Source organism: Sceloporus undulatus, chromosome 6 (assembly GCF_019175285.1).
Source record: "Sceloporus undulatus isolate JIND9_A2432 ecotype Alabama chromosome 6, SceUnd_v1.1, whole genome shotgun sequence".
Taxonomy (NCBI): domain Eukaryota; kingdom Metazoa; phylum Chordata; class Lepidosauria; order Squamata; family Phrynosomatidae; genus Sceloporus; species Sceloporus undulatus.
The window spans coordinates 17653582-17677328 of NC_056527.1; the positions used below are offsets into that span (position 1 = coordinate 17653582).

The 23747-nt window shown below is 42.4% G+C and overlaps 1 protein-coding gene and 1 pseudogene across 1 annotated transcript; both read left to right on the forward strand.

Annotated features, from left to right (window-relative positions):
• The first annotated feature begins 6301 nt into the window (after positions 1 to 6301).
• Positions 6302 to 9235, forward strand: FZD8 (frizzled class receptor 8). Its single transcript, XM_042476599.1, has one exon. The coding sequence runs from the start codon at positions 6607 to 6609 to the stop codon at positions 8680 to 8682; it is 2076 nt and encodes a 691-aa protein (XP_042332533.1). The 5' UTR covers positions 6302 to 6606; the 3' UTR covers positions 8683 to 9235.
• A 5717-nt stretch (positions 9236 to 14952) lies between these two features.
• LOC121935845 lies at positions 14953 to 15048 on the forward strand (annotated as a pseudogene).
• The last annotated feature ends 8699 nt before the right edge of the window (positions 15049 to 23747 follow it).

The following is a 23747-nucleotide window of genomic DNA, read 5'->3' on the forward strand; positions in this document are numbered from 1 at the left end:
ACATTACATCAGTTATGTTAAAGTATTAGCCACATATCCACAGATTTGGTATCTGCAGGTTCACTTATTCACATCTGAAAAAACATATGTTCTCTCTAGGCACTTCTAGGTCCTCCAGTACAATTCTGTGGTCAATTTCTGGCCCAAGCCTACCAAAGACTCGAGTTGGAGGAGCTAGGAATGCTTAGAAAATCCCTGGCTGTGCCAGGATTCAAACCCTGTTCTTCGGAGTCCTCGAGTCCACTCCACATAGAGATAGGGCAGTGGCCATGCTGGGTGGGGGATTCTGGGAGTTGTAGTATTAAAAGAAATTTTTCACCCCCACCCCTGGTTGTGTGTATATGAGAGCTTGGAAAAAATGTTAAGCTAAAATTCTCAATATACTCCAGCAATTCCAGTTATCTGGGAGTCCAAAAAAGCTAAAAAGCAACTCTTCCAAGTTGTGTGTGCCTTCAGGTTGTTTCTGACATATCATGACCTGCCTAAAAGGCATATCTATCACAGGGTTTTCCTAGGGAGATCAATTGGGAGGGTTGCCTTTACCTTCTGAGGCTGAGAGAGTGTGACTTGCCCATGGTCACCCAGTGGGTTTCTGTGGCTGAGCCGTAGTTTGGGGGAGCACCATAACTCTGTGACAGGGAAGACTAAACGTCTCCCAAAACTACCATTCTCAGGATTTCATAACATTGAGCCATAGTACTTAAATGGTGCCAACCTGGACTATTTCAGTACTGCAATGCAACCTGGACTATTTCAGTAGTGCAATACAGTAGTACAATGCAGCCTGATTTAACACAATAATGCCACCTTATTTTATTCATGTGTTTACAGGTGAAATAATTTACTTTCAAAATTATGAAACTGTAGCGCAAAAAACTCCAGAATGGGCATAGGAATGGTCAAAAGTACAGGAGGAAAAGAAAAAGATGCAAATTTTTGCCCTGCATAAAGTTCTGGAGAGTGTGGTACAGTGGTTTGAGTGTTGGGCAGGACTCTGGAGACCAAGGTTTGAATCCTGGCTCAGCCAGGTAAACCCACTGGGTGGCCTTGGGCAAGTCACACTCTCTCAGCCTCAGAGGATGGCCATGGCAAACCTCCTCTGAAGGAACTTGCCAAGAAAACCCCATGACCTTAGGGTAGCCATAAATCAGAAATGACTTGAAGGCACACAACAACAACAACAACAACAACATAAAGTTCTGACTGCAACCCTGATATTCAAGTTATAGACAAGATTATTAGATTCATAGAATCATAGAATCGTAGAGTTGGAAGAGACCGCAAGAGCCATCCAGTCCAACCCCCTGCCATGCAGGAAATCTAAATCAAAGCATCCCCAACAGATGGCCATCTAGCCTCTGTTTAAAGACCTCTAAGGAAGGAGACTCCACTCCACTCCACGGGAGTTTGTTCCACTGTCGAACAGCCCTTACTGTCAGGAAGTTCTTCCTAATGTTGAGGTGGAATCTCTTTTCCTGTAGCTTGCATCCATTGCTCCGGGTCCTAGTCTCTGGAGCAGCAGAAAACAAGCTTGCTCCCTCATCAATATGACATCTCATTAAGTATTTAAACTGGGCTATCATATCATCTCTTAACTTTCTCTTCTCCAAGCTAAACATCCCAAGCTCCCTAAGTCGTTCCTCATAGGGCATGGTTTCCAGATCCTTCACCATTTTAGTCACCCTCCTTTGGACACGCTCCAGTTTCTCAATGTCCTTTTTGAATTGTGGTGCCCAGAACTGGACACAGTATTCCAGGTGGGGCCTGACCAGATTCTGTGCCTGTGCTATTACTGTTGTTGTTGTTGTTGTTGTTGTTCCTGATTTATGGCGACCCTATCATGGGATTTTCTTGGCAATATTTGTTCATTTGCCTTCCTCTGAGGCTGAGAGAGTGTGACTTGCCCAAGGTCACCCAGTGGGTTTCATGGCTGAGAGGGGATCAAACCCTGGTCTCCAAAGTCACAATCCAACACTCAAACCATTATGCCAAGATGGCTATTAGTACACATAGATAAATATTAGGGGGGAAATTTTAATACAGAAATCTTACATTTCTATTAAAGTGTACATTTTAGCCACGGAATTTTAACATTTTATCTTCTTCAGTTTGTATTTTTGAGGTATTAGATATAAACGGTTAGACATTTGTACTTAGTACTTTAGGAATGTTAGATGCATTTTATCTCTAACTGTGTATTTTTATCTATTTTATCTTTATATTTGGTCTGTGACCATAAAGGGAAAAAAAATGAATGAATGAATGAAACCCTGAGCAGACCAGAGCTTGGGAAAGTGGCCTTTTTAGAATGCAACTCCCAGAATCCCCTACCAATGCTACTCATAGTGGTGGTCCCTGGAAAGAAAGAAACCATAATAGCCATAATAGAAATATGCTGTGGTCCCTGCCACATTGGAAGAAAATAACACAAGAAGCATGGGCAAGTACAGTAATGATATTGGAGTTGAAAGAAGTCAGGGCAGAGGGGATGGCTATTTCTGCCAAAAGACATTTTAATCCCATTTTGGGAGAAAGGTGGGATATAAATCCCATAAATTAAATTAAATTAAATTAAACAAACCTGTTTCTCAAACCATTAGATTCTCAGTTGTTGCAATACCATCTGCTGGGCACCGTCATCTTTGTGTCTTCAAGTGATGATCAGCAAGAGAAATGTAGAGCTGGTTTAAACATTAGGTGAGAGGCACCCATTTAAAATTCCATCTTAGTCAATGGGATTTACTGCAGGAAATCTTTGCACGTCCTGATTAGCACATTAAGCAAATCCCATTTATTTCACTGCAGCTTCTACAAATGATAACAAGAAGGCTCCAGATTTACTCATGCTTAGAGCAGACCCACTGAAACCAGTGGGATGAAAAATTATGAGTATGTTCAGTCCCATTGACTCTGGAGGCCAGGGTTCGAATCCTGTCTTGGCCACAAAACCCACTGGGTGACCTTGGACAAGTCACACTCTCTCAGCCTTATAGAAGGCAAAACCACTCTGAACAAATATTGCCAAGGAAAATCCATTATCAGAGTCGCCAGACAAATTGAAGGCACACAACAATTAAGAAAAGAGAATGTCAGAAGGTAAAGGATATGTTACCAGCAACATTTGCTAAATTTCTTTTCCTGCACAACCATCACATTAATAGCAGTGCTGTCCCTTATTTCGCCTGGCAATCTTGTTGCCTGGGGCAGGGGTCACAGTATGTGCACCAGTTAATACTGGGAACTGTTTTGCAAAGGTATGATTTATGAATTAAAAGTACACCCACCAATGTGTACAGGCTCCAGCCTAGGTATTTAGACCCATTTCCCAGGAGTGGCAAATAAAGGATGGCTCAAATAACAAGTCATAAAAAGTGCTGCTAGATGTGAAGTTCTATTTTATTTGAATAAAGGGAATTCCAGCAGCAGTGCAAGCAAGGAAGGAAGAGCCCAGAAATGAAGAACTAGAAATGGAACGAATTCAAAGACATAGCTATGGTTAGTCTGGAAAATCAGGATGCAAAGAGATCTTGTTGCACCTTTGAGACTCACTGGAAGAGAAAAGTTGGGAGCATCATGCTCCCAACTCCTCTCCTCCAGTTTTTTTTATTATTTATTTGTGCACTTTATTTATATGCCTCCTTCCTCCCAGGATGGGACCTGAGGCTGCTTCCAGCAGAGTAAATTAAAAATGTTTACAAAAAGCTTTAAAACCAATTTAAAATCACCGCACAAAACCATTCTAAAATGGATTGAAAATCAAGCAAAAGTTAAAAAGCAGGAAAAAACCCCATACATCTCTGTGAATTAGTCTCAAAGGTGTGACAAGGGCCTGAAACACACGGCAGAAATAATCCAGTTTGAGACTGCTTTAACTGTCCTGTCTTAATGCTAGGGAATCCAGGGAAGTGTAGTTTTGTGAACTGTTTAGCCTTCTCTGTCAGAGAGCTCCGGTGTCAGAATAAACTACAATTCCCATGATTCCATAGCGCGGAGCCAGGACAGTTAAAGCGGTCTCAAACTGGATTATTTCTGCAGTATGTTTTGGACCTAGATCCCTTTGCCTAGGCTTGAGTCTAGGAAAGCTCATGCTACCATACCAACTTCTCTCTTCCAAAGTACAATAACATCCAAAATCAATAAAACAGTGATACCTTTATTGGCCAGCCAAAAATGCACAAAATCTATGTTGCAAGCTTTTGAAGCTCCACTGTATCCCTGGGGCTTTCCCCCCCCCCCTTCTTCCTCCTGCATGATTTTAAAAACCCTTTGCTTGATGAAGAAGAAGCCAGGGGAGCTACGTGTATTTAGTGCATTTTGGTTGGCCAATAAAGCTATCACTGTTCTGTGGATTTTGGGTGTCATTGTACTTGGCCATATGGATGTATGGAGAGCCAGTGTGGCATAATGGTTTGAGTGCTGGACTATGACTCTGGAGCTATGAAACCAACAGGGTGATCCTGGGCAAGTCACACTCTCTCAGCCTCAGAGGATGGCTATGGCAACCCCCCCCCCACAGAAACATATCCATTCATAGCCGGTGTTGGCCATATAGAAAAGTATAGCATCATCCAAAATCTACAAGACAGTGATACCTTTATGGGGCCAACCCACATGCCCTGCATAACTATGAAACCCACTGGGTGACCTTGGTCAAGTCACACTCTCTCAGCCTCGGGGGAAGGCAATGGCAAACCCCCTCTGAAGAAATCTTGCCAAGAAAACCCTGTGATAGGGCTGGCATAAGTTGGAAACGACTTGAAGGCGTGCAAGAACAACAATTTGGATCTATAGATCTCTCTTCCAGTTAGTCTCAAAGGTGCTACAAGATCCCTTTGCACCGAAATGGAGACTTTAGCTAGACTCTCCTTAGAGTAGAATAATGGGCCTTTTTTTGAAAGCAACTTACCTGCCAAGAGTATTAAGTGAGTTGTTGACACCTTGACCAATAATAATAATAATAATCACATCCTTTAAAGCAGGGCGACCAGATGTCCTCACTGCAAAGGACGGCAAAGCACCGCAAAATGTAGAACATTTGAGAAAAATGGAGGACATGACCAAATTTAAAAAAAGGCTAAAAACATTCACATAAATAACAATTCCTGCTTCTTCGTTCTCCTCAAAAGGGAGGACTTTTTGGAGTTCCTCCTGGACAGAGGGCTGAAATGGAGGACAGGTCCTAGAAAAGGAGGACATCTAATCACCTTGTGCAAGATCCCTTTGCACAGAAATGGAAACTTAGCTTGACTCTCCTTGGAGTAGGGGCTTATTTTTTGTTTTAAAGCAACTTACCTGCCAAGAGTATGGAGTGAGCCTCTGACACCTTGACCAACACTCATCATCATCATCATCATCATCATCATCACACGGTTGTGTTTTAACTGAGTTGCTTGCTTGTTAATTATTGTTGTCCCCTGCCTGGATCCATGGGAAGAGGCGGGTAAGAAATAGTAATAGTAATAATAATAATAATCACATCCTTGTTTTCTCATTGATTTGTTTTAACTGATGTTGCTTGTTTGTTAATTGCTGTTGTCCCGCTTCGATCCATGGGCAGAGGCAGGTAAGAAATAATAACAATAGTTACTATTGCTATTGTTATGTTGTTATTGTTGTTTTCATCCTCCTCCTTTGAAAGAGTCCTATCCTCATTATTAGAGCCTTATTATTAAATTATTAGTAGTAGCAGCAGTAGTATCCTTTTCCTTCTTAAGAGCCTTATTATTATTATTATTATTATTATTATTATTATCATAATGTTCTTGCTCCTCAAGAGCATTAATGTTATTGTTATTATTATTCCTCCTCTTCCTCAAGAGCCTTATTATTATTATTATTATCATAATCTTCTTGCTCCTCAAGAGCATTATTGTTATTGTTATTATTATTCCTCCTCTTCCTCAAGAGCCTTATTATTATTATATCATCCTCTTCCTCAAGAGACTTAGCATCATCATCATCATCCTCTTCCTCTTCAAGAGTCTTATTATTATTATTATTATTATTATTGTTATCATCCTCTTCCTAATGAGCCTTATCATCATCCTCCTCCTCCTCCTCAAGGCCTTATTATTATTATTATTACCTTCATCACCATCATCATCCCTCCTCCTCCCAAAGGCTCCTTCTTCTCCCAACTCGGGAGACCAATGGCGTTCCACCTTAAACTAAGACGGCTCCCCCCTCCCCTCGCCCCCTCTACCTTTCCCTGATTGGCTCCCTAACCAGAGGGGGCGTGGCTTGGGCAGCGTTTGTTATAAATACCGCTGAGCGCCGGAGCCGGAGGATTGGTGCTGCTGGAGCAGGAGAGAGAGAGAGAGAGAGAGGTAGAACGCGCTGGTGGCGACGGCAGCAGCAGCAGCGGCGGCGGCGGCGCTCTCAGCAGGCAAGAAAGGCTCCTTCTCGGCTGGCTTGCAAGTGGAAGCAGCGCTGAGCGGCGCTGGGGGCTGTTTTGGGCTTGGAGCAGAAGGAGGAGGAGGAGGAGGAAAGTTGAGGGAGCGAGGAAGGGGCTGCTGCTGCTGGTCCTTCTCCGGGATGGAAGCCGCCTGAGGAGAGCTGGAGGGAGCCGGCGAGGGGAGCCCGGGGGAGCCCTCCATCCCTTCCAGCATGGAGCTGCCCCTGGTGGCTTTGCTGCTGCCCCTCCTGCTGCTGCTGCTGCTGCTCCCGCCTTGGTCCGCCCTGGAGGGCGCCTCTGCCCCTGGAGCAGCCTCCTCTGCTGCTTCCTCTGCTTCCAAGGCTGCTCTCTCGTCCTCCTCTTCTTCCTCCTCCTCCTCCTCTTCCTCCTGCCAGGAGATCACGGTGCCCCTGTGCAAAGGCATCGGCTACAACTACACCTCGATGCCCAACCAGTTCAACCATGACACGCAGGACGAGGCCGGGCTGGAGGTGCACCAGTTCTGGCCCTTGGTGGAGATCCAGTGCTCGCCGGACCTGCGCTTCTTCCTCTGCAGCATGTACACCCCCATCTGCCTGGAGGACTACAAGAAGCCCCTGCCACCCTGCCGCAGTGTCTGCGAGAGGGCCAAGGCTGGCTGCGCCCCGCTCATGCGCCAGTACGGCTTCGCCTGGCCTGATCGCATGCGCTGCGAGCGACTCCCCGAGCAGGGACACCCGGACACCCTCTGCATGGACTACAACCGCACCCAGGGGGCCACTCCGCCCACGCCGCCCAAGCAGCCACAGCCCCCAAGGGGGCCGCAACGCAAGCCAGGGACCAAGGCGGTGCCCCCCATGGCCTCCGTACCCAACCCGCCGCCACCAATGCCGCCCCGACAACCCCCCTGCGAACCGGGGTGCCAGTGCCGTGCCCCCATGGTCTCCGTCTCCAGCGAACGGCACCCCCTCTACAACCGGGTCAAGACGGGCCAGATCCCCAACTGCGCCTTGCCCTGCCACAACCCATACTTCACCCAAGATGAGAGGGCCTTCACCGCCTTCTGGATAGGGCTCTGGTCCGTCCTCTGCTTTGTCTCCACCTTCGCCACCGTCTCCACCTTCCTCATCGACATGGAGCGCTTCAAGTACCCTGAGCGGCCCATCGTTTTCCTGGCTGCCTGCTACCTCTTTGTCTCCCTGGGCTACCTGGTGCGCCTAGTGGCGGGCCACGAGAAGGTGGCCTGCAGCGGCGGGGCGGCGGCAGCGAGCACAGGGCCGTCAGGGGCTTCCGGGAGCGCTGCAGCAGCGGCAGCCGTTGGGAGTCGAGGGGCCACCGGTGGCGCAGCTGAGCTGCAGCCGGAGCTGGTGGTGGCGGAACACGTGCGCTACGAAAGCACCGGTCCAGCCCTCTGCACAGTGGTCTTCCTCTTGGTCTACTTCTTTGGCATGGCCAGCTCCATCTGGTGGGTCATCCTCTCCCTCACCTGGTTCCTGGCGGCTGGGATGAAGTGGGGCAACGAGGCCATCGCCAGCTACGCCCAGTACTTCCATTTGGCGGCCTGGCTCCTGCCCAGTGTCAAGTCCATTGCCGTGCTGGCCCTCAGTTCGGTGGACGGCGACCCAGTGGCAGGCATCTGCTATGTGGGCAACCAGAGTTTGGAAAACCTGCGCGGCTTCGTCTTGGCCCCGTTGCTCATCTATCTGGCCATTGGCTCCATGTTCCTGCTGGCCGGCTTTGTCTCACTGTTCCGCATCCGGAGCGTCATCAAGCAGCAAGGCGGGCCCACCAAAACCCACAAGCTGGAGAAGCTCATGATCCGGCTGGGACTCTTCACTGTCCTCTACACCGTCCCGGCGGCCAGCGTGGTGGCATGCCTTTTCTACGAACAGCACAACCGGCCCCGCTGGGAGGCCACTCACAATTGTCCCTGCCTCCGGGACCAGCAGCCCGACCAGGCCCGCCGCCCAGACTATGCCGTCTTCATGCTCAAGTACTTCATGTGCCTGGTAGTGGGCATCACCTCTGGGGTGTGGGTCTGGTCTGGGAAGACGCTGGAGTCCTGGAAAGCACTTTGTACGCGTTGCTGTTGGGCCAGCAAGGGGACGGCTGCTGCTGTGGCCTCTGGGAGCATTGGGGCCGTCGTGGGCAGCAGTGGCATGGGGGGCATGGTGACCGCAGCAGCAGTGGGTGGACTTGGGGGTGGCGCAGGGTCCATGTACAGTGACGTCAGCACTGGCTTGACGTGGAGGTCTGGCACAGCCAGTTCGGTCTCATACCCAAAACATATGCCTTTGTCCCAGGTGTGAAAAGAGGGGGCACCGTGCAACTAAACTCCCTCCTTTTGGCAACAAACTTCCTCATGGCCTCCCCATGTGCAGAACAGTGTGCCATCACTGGAGGATCCCAAGTGCCACACCGCCTCCCTCTGCCCTCTTTCCTTCATTCCTTGTTTCATGTTCTCATGTGAAGGAACCACCTACTTCAAGCCACACCAGCTTCTTTTGTGGAAAGAGAGACAGGAGTGGAGATCTGTCCAGACCCACAGCTGTCCCCTTGAACTAGCAAGAGACCTTTGGTTGCTGTGAGGAGCTCCCTTGCTTGCTTTCCCCCCTCTTTCCTTCAAACTTAAGAGACAACTTCAGGAAAAGTAGTTGTTGTCCGATTTGACTGTGTTGGGGAGGGGGGAGGTTGGGGAGAAATTCCTTTTTTAAATAAAAAAAAATGGGCAGATGCCTTAAATTCTAACCATGTCTTAATTATATGCCCCCAATAAATACGGGTTTCTTATGTTAAAGGATGTATTTATATAATTATTTGGTACCTTGTACAAAACGTGTAAGATATGTATATAATCCAAAAGTTATACAGTCTGTAAATTTTTTTTTGTTAAAGAAAAAAGTTTAGAGACTTAACCATAACTGCTCCCTCCTAAGAGCAAATATTTGAGTATTCTATTTTGTCAATAAAATGATAAATAATTTTATTGGATGCAGGGGCTCTTCCTGTTGCTGCCCTGGTTCTTTGGGGGGTGTTTTTGGCTGCCTGGAAAATGTGAGGTTTGGGATGTTTAAAAGTTTAATAGGAATAGGAAAATCAGAATCTGTTTTTGTGGGGATGCTTATTGCATTCTGGTGTTTCTCTAAGTCAGGTGAGGAACATGTGGCCCTCCAGATGTTGTTGGGACTTCAAATCCCATCACTCCAGCTGGGATGTTGGATGGTCAGGAATTATGGCAGTTGGAATCTGGTGGTAAGACTACATTGCCTTCCAGATTTTAATGAACTACTGTTCCTGTCATTCTTCACCTTTGGCCATGCTGCTATGGGCCCATGGGAAACTGGAGTCTAACAGCATCTGAAAGGTCACAGATTCACCATTTCTGCTTCCTAAGTCCTGAGTAGGAAACTTCTCAGCAGAGAGATTTCAGATGTTGCTGGACTCCAGCTCCCATCATCCCTAGCCTTTGATTATACAGGCAGGGGATGATGGGGACAGAAGTCCAGCATCACCTGGACAGCTGTTCCATACCTCTAACATAGGAGAGCAGAGTTGGCAAAGCTGTGGCCACCCAAATGCTGTTGCTGGAGTAAGCAATTTCTAATCAAGTTAGGAAGCTATAAAGAGCTGAGTATGAGTGAAAACACATGAAGGTACAAGATAACCATTGAGATAACAATCGGCAAGCAGTTTGCCAGGAATAGTTCCACTTGAGATCTGTGGAGGCTGCAAGAGCGGCATCTGTATCTAAGGCATTAAGCCTCTTGTGTTGTGGTTTTAAGAGCAATTTTGCAACCACCAAACTAATGAGGTTAAGTAACTTGGAACAACTATAATTTCTTTCAAAAAGTAATAATGCAAGTACAGCTACTTACTCCCCATAGACGTAGATGGGACTTGTGGAACTTGGGCAAGTTAAAACATTTTTGGGACTGCAATTTCTAGACTCCTCAGCCAGCCTGGAGGATTCTGGCAGTTTCAGCTCCCAGAAAGTTTCACTTCCCCATTCCTTGCTATCTCCATTCTTTGCTATCATTTCTACGTAGTAGGATTTTTATTTTATTTTTAAAGACATTCGTCTCTCCCCTGTTTGTTATGACTTCAGCTCAATGAATGTTGCTTTAGGAATGTGGGAGACAAGGTATCCTGTGTGTTGTCCATGCTTGTTTTGGTAAGCACCTGCTGCTTCAGCAGGCTGAGACAGAGATTTTAAAGCTGGTGCATGACAGAAGACGGAGACTTGTCAGGGGACTTTATTTTTATTTTATAGTCTCCTAAATCCACTTGGAGATAGAGCATGATCTTAACTGCTCATACTCACATACATCAGATGCCTCCCTCTTGGGAAATATTGTCCTTCCATCAATACTAATTGGTTGGAGTAGGAGGCTGTGGCATTAAGAGAATGCTTTATTTAAAACCAGTTTGAACTTTTTACCTGTCTACCCCAGTTGCTTAGAACATCATTCCTTTAAAAATGGAGAAGGGGGGAGGACTAAATGAATAGGGTTAATCTGTAGGGATCTCTGTTCCTTTTGAGTCTGCCAAAAACTTTGATCTTTTCTCTAAATGTGATGTATAGAGGTTGTTAGGTCCTTTTAAAAGAAGTCTTCCTGACCAGTTTCTCTTGTTGTAGACCAGTTGGCCACCATGGAGCCTCAAGTTCTTCAATTGAAAGAATGTTGGGGCTATTAATTTTTTAATTTTTTTTATTTTTAAAGGAGTCTTGTAACAGTTAGTGAACATGAGAGGAACAAGAGAGAAACAGCCTTTTAAACAGCTTCGCTTGGCATTGTTAGCCAGACTGCAGGCAGTAAGGCCCAAGGTTAGAGTATTATAATGGGATGTGGAGCAAGGAGGTGGAAGAAAGGAGGGGGTGATGCCCATGAATGCTCTACAGGTGGTCTGCTTGCTTAGAATTGCCCCAATTTAAAGTATTTTTTCCCTTTGTCAACCAATTCTATTCCAATTTTTTTCTCTTTGCCTAAAGAACTATTCTGAACGAGACTGTGTGCTTTTGTTTTTAAAGAAGTCTTCTGTCATTCAAGTCCCTTTTGCACTGTTCCATAGTTTTAAATTCCAGGTTTCAGTGCTCCAAAAACTGTTTTCATATTTCCCAGTCATGAATGGCTGAACATCCTGAGATGGCAAGAAGCAGTTCATGTTTTCATACTTCCTGCTTCCTTTAGATATGCCATAAAGATTTTAAACAGCTCAGTTTCCCTCTCAGCAGTAAAAAAAAAAAAAAAAAAGGACCTCAGAACCCTTGGTTAGTTCATGAAGAGCTGGCAGCTATTTGTCTTAAGAACATAATCACAAACTGCAGTTGAGGTTTTAGACTAGTGAGGAAGGGGCACAGGTTGGGAAAGTTACTTTTTAGACTGCAGCTCCCAGAATCCCACAGCCAGCATGGTTTGTGGCCTTGCTGATGGAGCGATACTTGGAATTTTAGTCCAAGGTGGTAACTTTTCCAAGCTCTAGGAAAGGAGAGGATTCTTTAGGGAGTTGTTGCTCCAGTTATGTTGCTCCAGTTCTTAATTGAAATAGTGCATGCCTTGTGATGGTAATAAGTGAAAGTTGAGTTGATTTAACATTCATTTGTCAGAACTTGGAACTTATATTTCTTCTTCCACTGTTGTCATTGTGTGCCTTCAAGTCATTTCCAATTTATGGCAACCCTAAGGCAAACAGGGTTTCTTGGCCAGATTTCCGCTGTGATAAATACCCCAGTCCAGCCTTCTTCGAACTAGCAATCTCCTAGTGTTTTGACTGTAACTCTCATCATCTTGGCTAGCATGGGCACTGGTGTGACTGATGGAACGTGTAGGCCGAGCCATGTAAAGGGCTACCAGGTTGAGGAAGGCAGCACTTAAGAACAGGCGGCTTCTAAAAACCACAGGGGGAAAAAAATCTAAGAATTGTGCTAGTATAAACGAAAGCATACGTTGGGAACCAACTTCCTTTTGTGTTCTATACTTTTTCTGGCTCCTTTATGAGTTCAGCTGCCAAAGCAGGATACAACCTGCTGGAGTAAAATAGCACAGTCAGCAACAGCAACAAAAAAGTGAGGTGGGTGGAAAGTAAGGCTGTTGCTTTGACTTGTCAATGCGGTATGTAGCTCGGGGTGTATGTTTTCGAGCAATTAAAAGCACTTAAAGCACTTAGTGAAAAAGCACAATTCTTTGCAAAAGGAATTCATCCAGTATTCAATACTGTACCATTTGTTGCTTTGAAATAAGACATTGTGATGCCATGAAAACTAAAGGCATGGAGCGGGAGGGGAACAACACTTTTTGGACAATCATTGGTCCTCATAATTAATTACAAAAGTGGTGAGTTTTCCTCCATGTTTGGTGCCTTTTACCCCCACTTTCAGGTAGCTGGGGGGGTTGGACAACGTAAATCGAATCAATGGTAGGTTCATGACAGTGCTGGGGTGTCTTACATTGAAAACAAGCTATGTTGGAACAGTTGTCAAATTGTCAAAAGGAAATTATTTTGACTATTATTTGCAATATTCAAATAAGTGTTCGTTGCAACTGACAGATAGTCCAAAGTGTGTCTGGCAGGAGGAAAAGAGTGAGAAAAGTTACTCCAGTAGTTTAGAAAAGAAACATCCCATTGAGGAAAAGTGAGGGACTAGTGCCACCCTCCGGCCACACAAAAGATGAAACAGATCTGAGCAAAATAGCAACATAGCAGGCTGTTTTCTGTGGAATCAGACCATTGGACCATTACTCTGAAATGAGATGTATTCAGGGAGATAAGTCTAAGGTGGCTAATAATTATGGTTGAATTTTACTAATGCTTGCATTCACTTGTGGTTTTGATTTGCCTGTTAACTTATGGTGACCCCATTAATTTCATAAGCGTTTTCTTAGTCAAGGAATACTCAGTTCCTCCTTCTGGAGTAGAGCCTACAGCACCTGGTATTATAATAATAATAATAACAACAACAACAACAATAATAATTTGGCAGAGGGATAATTAGTGGGGTTTTTCTAGATTAATTACTATGGAATAAAAACCTGATTTTTAATGTGAATCTCTGCAGGTTTTCTTCCTTGCATCCTGCTTGGTATTACTGAATGTGTTTGGGACTCCAGCAATTGCACTGAGCCCTGAGTCTAATCTCAAAGTTATTGTTGTTTGTTGTGTACCTTCAAGTCATTTCTGATTTATGTTGATCCTAAGGCAAATGTATCACAGGGTTTTCTTAGCAAGGTTTGTTCTTGGAGGCTGAGAGAGTGTGACTTGCCCAAGGTCACCCACTGGGTTTCCATTGACAGGGATTTGAGCCCTGGTCTCCAGAGTCCTAGTCTAGCATCCAAACCACTATGCCACATTGGCTCTCTCAAAGGTATACTGTTTGGCTAATCATTTTGGAAGCTCTCCCAAGAGGGTAACACCAAAAGTTTTTTTTTAAATATTTTTTATTGATTTTCTTCACATAGTTACATTTGTCATATATTTTTTGTACATACATTGTATTTGTTTTCAGAACTCTATGCTGTTAGAGTTGCTGAATACAGATGTTATTACAGTCTTCCCAAAACGTACATATTCCACTACATTAATAAATATTTCATTAATAAATCTTCCATTCCAGAGATATTCCTAAAACAAAAAATATCAAACATTCCTACATTTCTGATGAGGTGAATATCATAGGTGTTATTTCCTATATTCAATCCAATATTTTATTACAGGGAGCCATTCTGTTTCTCTTTTTTCCTTTTTTTCATTATTTATTAAAGCCGTCAGAGTGTCCATGTCTTTATACTCTATTATTTTATCTAACCAGTCTTCTATTGTCGGCATATTTTTTGTCTTCCAAGTTCTTGCTATTAAGATTCTAGCCGCCGTAATTAGATAAAGGATGACTCTCCAGGAAGATTTTTCCAGTTTTTCTCCTAAAAAGGATGTCATATTTAGTAAATAAAGTTCCGGGGATAAAGGATATTGTGTGTTAAATATTTCTTGAATGCATTTGTGGATTTTATACCAAATTTTTTTGATTTTTTGACATGACCACCACATGTGATAGTAAGAACCTTTTTCTATCTGACACTTCCAACACCTCTCTTCCTTTAAGTTATAACAATTAGCTATCCTAACCGGTGTGTAATACCATCTGTTCACTATTTTAATGTAATTCTCTCTAAGATCTTGAGATGCAGTGAATTTGTAGGACTTTTTCCAGGATTGTTCCCAGTTCTCAAAAGCTATATCGTGTCCCATTTCTTGTGCCCATTTGATCATGTGTGTGGTGACTGTCTCTTGTTCTAATTCTCTCCTTAAAAATAATTTATATAGTTTAGATATCTTTCCTTTATCTCCATCACGTATTATTTTATCTAATTCATTAATTTCTTTCTCGAAGCCTTCACTATTTTGATCTTTTTTAAATCTTTGTGTTATTTGTAAATATTCAAACCATGTTATCCTTTTCCCATTCTCTTCCAGAGAATCTTTTGGCTTTAGTCTTACATTACCATCTCTTTCTTGTACCCATAAATCTTTATATATAATCCATCTGTCTTTCTCTTTCCTTCCCAATATGCCAAAGGCTTCATCTATTGAAACCCAGCACATATACTAAAATTGGAACGATACAGAGAAGATTAGCATGGCCCCTGCGTAACACCAAAAGTTTATCAACGCCTCCACTTGTTGAGCTTGCCTTCTTTGTCTGGGCTGAGATCCTGGTACTTTCCCAAAAGAAAAAAGCCCTGCACCCATCATTTGTTTTGACTCAGATTTCAAGAGACTTCTTTGACTGAACTCCTCTGCACTTGTTTTAACTGTAAACCTCTATAGATAAAGCTGGTAGTATATATTATACAGCATATTCCTGCACAGGCTTATTTAGAAGTAAACCCCATGGTGTACTTCCTACTGCATTTGGGATTGGATCAGTTTAAGTGATTCCAGTCTTACAATTAGCAAAGTGTCAAAATTATTCTGCATGACAAACTAATGCAGCATATTTCCACAGCGGACATTGCTGAATGCTTTATGAAACTTCCCATTTACTAAGCTTGTTTTATTAGACTGGGTTAGTCCTCTTATATCATGGACGGGAATTATACAGTCCTCCAGATATTGTTGGACTGCAGCTCCCAGCAGCCCTACCAGCATAGCCAATGGTGAGGAATGCAGGGAGTTGCAGTCCAATATCATCTAGGAGTCTGCAGAGTCCCTGCAACTTCCCACATATACACACTCATACTTTCTCCAAAGATGGAAAGCTTGAAGTTCATCATTCCTTCTGCCATTGCTTTGGAAGACCCATGTTCTCTGGACAAAGATCTTGGGTTTGCTCTTTCTTTCTTTCTTTCTTTCTTTCTTTCTCTCTCTTTTCTTTTTGAGGGGAGCCTTTCCAGGGCCACAAAAATGCAGTTTTTCCTGGTCAGGAAGGTTCTTCAGCATAATCTTTGCTTTACTGGGCTTTTGGTTTAGTTACCACGGTCCATTAACAAACTACAATGAAGCAGACACTGTGGAAACAAATCCACTCTTTGTAGATATTACTTAAGTACTAGGACGTGTTGATTTTTTCCCCCCATTTGCAGATACAGAGGAGCTATCATTTGGGGGAAATTGTGCAGGGGCTCATTATTATTTATTCATATAGCGCCATAAGCTTCTATGGTGCTTTACAGATACAATAAATTCAAAACATTAAATCCTGCCAGAGGCATACAATTGAAGGAATAATAAAATATAAAACTATATAATAATTATAACAGATTCACACAAGACAGTTATATTGCTATGTTTCCACCTTAAATGCCATGGTTTCACCCTGTGGAATCCTGAGGTTTGAAGTTCTGTGAGGCACTAGAGCTCTCTGGATGAGAATTCGGTGTATCCCTCCTTAAATTGCCTGTTCCAAGAGTCCATATTATAGAACCATGGTGGTTAAAATAAAACCATAGCACTTTAACAGGGCAGTGTGAACGGGGCCCAGGTTTTGCTGATGAACAGTAAACTTCGGTGTAAAATATTTAATGGATTGACGCTGTTTGTACATTTCACTCCTAAGTACTTGGATGGGAGACCAACGGATACCAGGTGCTTTACACTATATTTCAGGAGAACTAGCAAAACCACGTCTTGTGTATTCCTTGCATAAGAAAACCCTATGAAATTCATGGGGTTGCCTTAAATCAACAGGTGACATGGAGGCACATACCCAATAGAAGGAACTAGCAAAAACATACTCCTTTCATAGTATCTTCTTGGCAAGATTTGTTCCAAAAGGATTTGCCTTTGCCCTCCTCTGAGGCTGAGAGAGCGTGACTTGCCCAAGGTCACCCAGTGGGTTTCCATGCCCAAGCAAGGATTCAAACCAGTGTATCTCATAGTAATAAGCACACATGTAGTTAGCAACATAATGGGCATGGAGATTAGTTTTCAGCCACTTCACATTTATTATTATTAACCTTTATTTATAAAGCGCTGTAAATTTACACAGCGCTGTACATACAATCTTTTAGTTAGACGGTTCCCTGCCCTCAGGCTTACAATCTAAGACATTTCCTAGAAAACATGACACTACCATTTCAACAGTCATGTTGCTGATCCATGTAGCATAAAATTGTGATCCAATCTCCTGCCAAGACAGGGACTTCACTATAATAGGATCCTCAACAGGTGCTTACCCCAGCCTCTGCTTAAAATTTTCAAATAGTGAACCTCTGAGTGGCAAAGCTTAATAAATGACGTCTCCTTTTCTTCCAAAACTGGGGCCCAATAAATTAAAGATAGATAGAAACAAGTATAATAAAATTACAACATTGTCATATTAAAACATAATCAAGCAAACTATTCCAACACTATTGAATTAAAAAACAAATTAAAAACACATCATCAATTCATGAAAAGCCTTTTGAATGCAGTCAGTCCATCTCTGAAAGCCCATCAGAAGAAAAAGGTCTTTGCTTGCCAGTGGAAGCACAACAGGGATATGGGGCAGATTAAAATCATGGGTTCTTTCACACAACACAGTTATAGCACTATGGTTCCCATTTGAATTGTGGCTGCAACCTATGGAATTCTGGGATTTCTAGTTTGGTGGGGCACTAGAGCTCTCTAGCAGAGAATTCAAGTGGAATCATAGTACTATAAGTACGAATAAGGCTGGTAGGGGAAGTAAGAAATGGGTGACACCTGCTGTAACTTTTCTACACAACTACTGAAAGGAGACGAGCCCTGTCCTTTATTGCACTTGGCATCCCTTGCTATATAGAGAGTGTGCTATAGAGAGGCAGCATGGCACAGTGGTATGAGTGTTTGACTCTGAAGACCAGGGTTCAATTCCCTGCTCAAACATGTAAATACATTGGGTGACCCTAGGTGAGCGACACTCTCTCAGCCTCAGAGGAAGGTAATGGCAAACCTCTCCTGAACAAATCTTGCCAAGAAACACCCATGACAAGGTTGCCTTAGGGTCACCATAAGTCAGAAATAACTTGAAGACACACAACAATAACAACAACTCTAGCAATAAATACATAGTGTGAAAGGTCCCTGATCTAACACCCAGAACAGAGAATGACAAAAATTAATCCTTACCACCCTCAACTGATCAAAAATGGAAAGTCATCTGTTTTAGCCCATATCAGCCTCAGAGGCTGATGCTACACTGTAGAATTAATGCAGTTTGACACTGTTTTATCTGTCATGGCTCCATTCCAATGGAATACTGGGATTAGTCGTTTGTAGTGGCACCAGCACTCTGACAGAGAAGGCTAAATATCTCACGAAACTAAAAATCCCAGAATTCCATAGAATGGAGCCATATAAGTGGAAATGATGTAAAGCTGCATTAATTTTGCAGTGTGGATGGATGCAGCCAGTTTGCACAGATGGGTTGCCCATAAGGGTTAGTTTAACCTGGGGAGAAATGAACCAAATTGTTCTGACAACCTGACCAAGTTTAAGTCTGGGAAGAAATGGGTCCAATTGTTCTGAAAAGTTTGCCAAAGTTCTCTGACAGCAAAAGCTCCAAGAGGATTCAACTCTCTTCTAATATGTGTGGATCCTCATGCCATCCACTCAGAAAGGAACATCCGACAAGAAAGATCCCAGAACAGTCCCCAAGATGGAAATCAATGAAAAAGACAGGTAACTTTCCCAAGTTTTATCAGTCCTTTTGTAACTATGCCAAGGATAAAGGGCACAGAATTGTTTGCGATGCCCTCTGCTGGCACACAGTGATAGAATGCCTATAATTATTCTAAAAGATATTTTATAGATCTTCCAATTATATTCCAAACCCATTTAAATTATAATTCTATAAATATCTGTTTTTAACCTGTATAGGGTACGACACATACATAAAAATATTTTCAGTTTACTACACAACCAGAGAGATAATATTTAAATTAAGCCTAATATATAAATGTAAATTCTATGGAATGTTATGCAGATGAATAACAGTATTTCTAAAATCTCTGGCTGAGCCACTGTTTGCATTAAGGGGCACCATAAATGGGTTGTGATTATTCACACTTATATATGCTGAACGAGTGAAAATGTAAAGTGTACCAAGGGTCCTGGTGTTGTAAACTTTTTAACATCTGTGTATAATTGTATCCCACATTTACTTAAATTCCAATGAAAATAATATGGATGCAATGCTTCAGAAGACAGGTTTCTATCATATACCAAAGAGAGAGCCCCCGTTTCAGTTTAAATTTTAAGATTTAAAAACAGCCTTGCTTTCAGCCTGAAAAATTCTCCCAAAGTGTGAAGCTGCAGGTCATTGCTGACCAATTTAATTGTGAATTTTCACTGTCAGAACCATTCCTGAATTTTACTGGGTTTTTAATTTGCCATTCTACATTGGAGACTTGAAACCAGGCAGCCCTTTTCAGTTCCTCTAGAGAGCAGTATGTCCATTTCATAGTTTTTGGTAGAATGCTTTGCTTGGTAATAGCATGAAGCATAATTTGCTCTCTGTAAGATATGAACTTAAATTGTGCAAGGCTGTAAATCATGCAGACAGCACAAAGCTTGGAAACATTACTCTGTTGGACTACAACCCACAAATCCCCCAGCCAGCATAGGTAAAGTAACTTTTCCAAGCTTTAGTGGAGTCATCATACCTGACAAAACAGACACCCTTTTTCATAACTCATTCCCTCTACAGGGCTGGGGGATAAATACGCAAAAATATTGAGTACATAAAAACAGAGATAACTTACCTTGCAAAGGAATTCACCTATTTGATTTTTCCACATTTTGATGTTTTGTTGTTTAGATTTACAGTACAGGTCCATGTTGTTTTTGTTTTTATTCTTGTTGTTGTGTGCCTTCAAGTCATTTCTGACTTATGGTGACCCTAAGGCAAACCTGTCATAGGGTTTTCTTGCCAAGATTTGTTCAGAGGTTTGCCATTGCCTTCCTCTGAGGCTGAGAGCATGTGGCTTGTTCAAGGTAACCCAGTGGGTTTCATGGCCAAGCTGGGAATCGAACTCTGGTTTCCATAGTCCAACACTCAAACCAGTAGTATTCATGAGCACTATTTAGTTACTATTGTCACACTATTGCCATGACCATAACTCCACCTCCAACCTACTTTATCAACCATCAGCTGCATTTGTAATTTTGCAAGGTATTTCGCCTCCGCTGCCAAAGAGTACTGGTGCCTCACAAAAACTACAGATCCCAGGATCCTGTAGGATGGAGCCATGGCAGTTAAAGTGATGTCAAACTGCATTATTTCTACGGTGTAGATGCATCCTTAGTTAAGTATACTGGTGTAAAATACTGGCCAATATATTTAAGAAATTAGATCCTTCCAACTTACCTATGTTGCTGTTTCTTCTAAAACTTAATACCAGCAGTAACTTTGCAATGCATGAGGTTTTGTAATCTCATAGCCAAGCAAGTTGTCAACAATGGTGATACTCCCACAACTAAACAAAACTTTGCTTATCCTCGGTGAAGGCCAGGTCTGAACCCTTTCTCATCCATGAGATTTTCCAACAGCCGTTTATTTCTTTGAATTCTTTCAGCCTTGGTTCAGAAGGCAAATGTTAGGGCAACAACATGGCTAAGGGGGAATGAGAAGCCAGCCACTGAATCTCCAGATGAAAAAGCTTTATGAATGAGAAGAATTGCTTTTATGAATTACAACTTCCAGAAAGCCTCACCCAGCTTGACCAATGGCCACGGTGGTTGGAGGATTTTGGAAGACTTGTAGTCCAAAAAAGTATATTTTCCAAACTTTGATGTAGACAGCAGTAGAGAAACTTCTAAAGTTCCAGCAGATATTTTTGTGTCTCCCCTCAACAGCTGAACATCAACATCTGCTAATATGAAGGCCTGCAAAAAGTTGAAAGAGAATTTTTACCCAGTTCTTCTCTGGTGCTTGCCATATAAGCAGCTTTGGGACCATACACAGACCACATTAAGGACACTCATAAGACAGAGGAGTCACCCTGTATCATCCATCTTGCAGTGATTCCTAAGCAAAGCTTTGGGGGAATCAAAATTGTCTCCCATATCCACCCACTTCAACGGACAAAAGAATAGAAATTATGAAGGTATGCCTATTTGAAATTTGCAAGCTGTTACTGGGAATCTGCTCCAACTTCCAATCTAAACTCTAAAGGAGCCAACTAAGACTGTCTCCATCAGAAGGAAAGTCACCAACTACCACTGATTTGAGGATAGTATGAATTGAAGAGGCTATACCCTCCTGCAGTGCCCATGAAGTGGAGCAGGCAACATTATGATATAACTTTAAAGTTCTAAATAAAGCATAGAGGTAGAGAGGAACTGCTGGACCTCTTACCCTTTCCCTCCACCACTCCCTTCTCCTTCTGTGTCATGTCTTTTTAGATTGTAAGCCCGAGGGCAGGGATCCGTCTAACTAAAAAGATTGCATGTACTGTGCTGTGTAAATTTACAGTGCTTCATAAATAAAGGTTAATAATAATAATAATATGAAATAGATGCAAAACCTCCCATCTTAAATTTAAATGGCCTTTTCTTGTAGGGATGGAATAGAAATATCCAGATATTTGCTTCTGCCAGGGAATCACACATGGAGCTAATACCTAACATAAACTCTGGAGGAACTGTTGACACTGAACTGCATCACTTCAAGAACCACTTTGCTCCTCCACAATAAATAACACGACAAATGCAGACATATATTTACTCTTGCCTTATATGATGATAATTTAATTCAGCTTGGAGCAGGCAGAAGAGCACAAACTCTAGAGGAAAAAAATGTATTATCATCAGCTTGCCACAGTCCTCTTCTTGTAAAACATGGAGACCTCCGTTGTCTTCAATCCAGGTTGCATCAGGAAAATTTCTGTATTTTCCTCAAATGGCAAACTATTTAGAGGCAGTAGATACATTTCAAACATAAGCTTTAAAAAAAAGGGTAACTGAGGAAGGACCAAAATTCTGTTAATACCCATAAAGCCATCCTACAAACTTTGTAGTAATTCAGGCTCCCTTTGGCACAAAGTAAAGGAAATGGAATGACAGGCAAATGAGTAGATGATAAACAGCCAGTGAATTAGTAGTCATTATTCTCGTGGTCTTAAATGAACCTAGAATATTTAGATGACACGAATATTCTAGTTATGTAACAGATGCACATTAATGAAATTCATGTAAGTTATTATGTAATTCTGTTTTATAAAGCATTTTAATGATTTTGATTTGCTTTAACTGTAATAAAGGATGATGATGATGATGATGATGATGATGTAAACTTTCATCTTTTGTTATTTATGAAATATCATGCCCCCATATCCACACTGCATGCTTAGGCCAGTGTGATTTCTGACACAGAGGTTAACTACTGTATTTTGAAAGTAGTTCTTACAGTGACCATTTCATCCTGAAGTTCTATGCATGTCTGCTCAAAAGTAAACCCCAGTTAGTCCAATTTCTCTACAAAGCACATTTTTAAATTATGTGCAATACGACTGATAAAGGACATTATTTCTCTCCTGAGCACATAGTTGAACTATGAAATTTCATATCACAAAATGGCCACCAACTTGGACAGCTTTGAAGATGAGTTAGTGGCTTGAGGGCTGGACTACAACTCTGGAGAGCACAGTCCAAATGCCCATTCAGCCACAGAAACTCTCAGGGTGACCTTGGGTGAGTCACTCTCTCAGCCTCAGAGGAAGACCAAGGCAAAACCCCTCTGAACAAATCTTGCCAAGAAAACCCTGTGATAGGGTCACCTTAAGTTTTCTGTAGGTCATAAATGACTTGAAGGCATACCTCATCAAAGAAGGAAGCTATGTGTTAAAGACTTATGTGATCTTCCCCTTTCAAAATGAGGTTATCTATTAAGTTTTTAGCATAGTTATTATTCATATCTCCAGCTTTTGAACTGCATGTCTGTAGCTCTCTCCTCTCTTCCTCTCTCTCCATAAAAAAGCATCAGGAGTTCACATTTTTTTAAAACATTGTCTATGTTTAATTGCATAAAGTGGTCATTGGAAAGCTGGAGATTTCTTTGGCCTTCAGATCACATACCCAAAAGGGAGCCTACTTTTCAGAATAACACCAAAGGAAACATCCCAGCTGCAAAATTCTACCAAGCATTTAAGCTGTGGATTGAGTATTGTTTACAAGTCTCACGGTACACATTTACTAGGAAAGCTCATCCTAGATTTTGGTTAATGTTGACAAAGTGAATTCTCTTCAGTGCTAAGCTATATGTTATATGTGCACACTTTCATGGAAGCTTTCACGCAGCAAAATGAAGTAGCTAGAGGCGTAGCTATGGAAGAGAGGCAAAATGAGGGCATTTTTATGAAATCTGACCCCAATGCAATTTTTTTCCTTCTTCTACACAGCTGAAAGTGAGCCACTGAAAATTGTCCACATCTAGAACTCTTCTACTAGCTGTGTCTTTGTTCCCTTGGTCACTTTGCCTCCCTCTTTGCTTTGGATGCCTATACTATTATTTCTAAATGCCCAACTGAAATGTTAAGTTACAGCAACACTAGAAATTTTGGGGAGTGATAGAGGTAGGTTTCTTATTTCATTTTATTATTTCATCAATGCTTTCATTTTGCCCCAGCCCCAGTTACACCCCTGGCAGACATGTTTATGGAAAACTGGGTAGAAAGCAAAAATCCCATGATGTAGACATCACTAAAATTAGGTAATATCGATCTATTGGAATAAGCAGATGTTTGACTGTAATTGAACTATTGTTGAAGCATCGACCAGCAATGATCAATTAACCCAACCATGATGAAGGTTCAGAGCTCTCATCTTTCTGCCTGAAGCACTGAAACGCCATCTCAGCCTGTGAAAATTATATATTGCTCCTAGAGTTTCTAGCAGGCAGAATCCACATATTTAGAAGCAATAA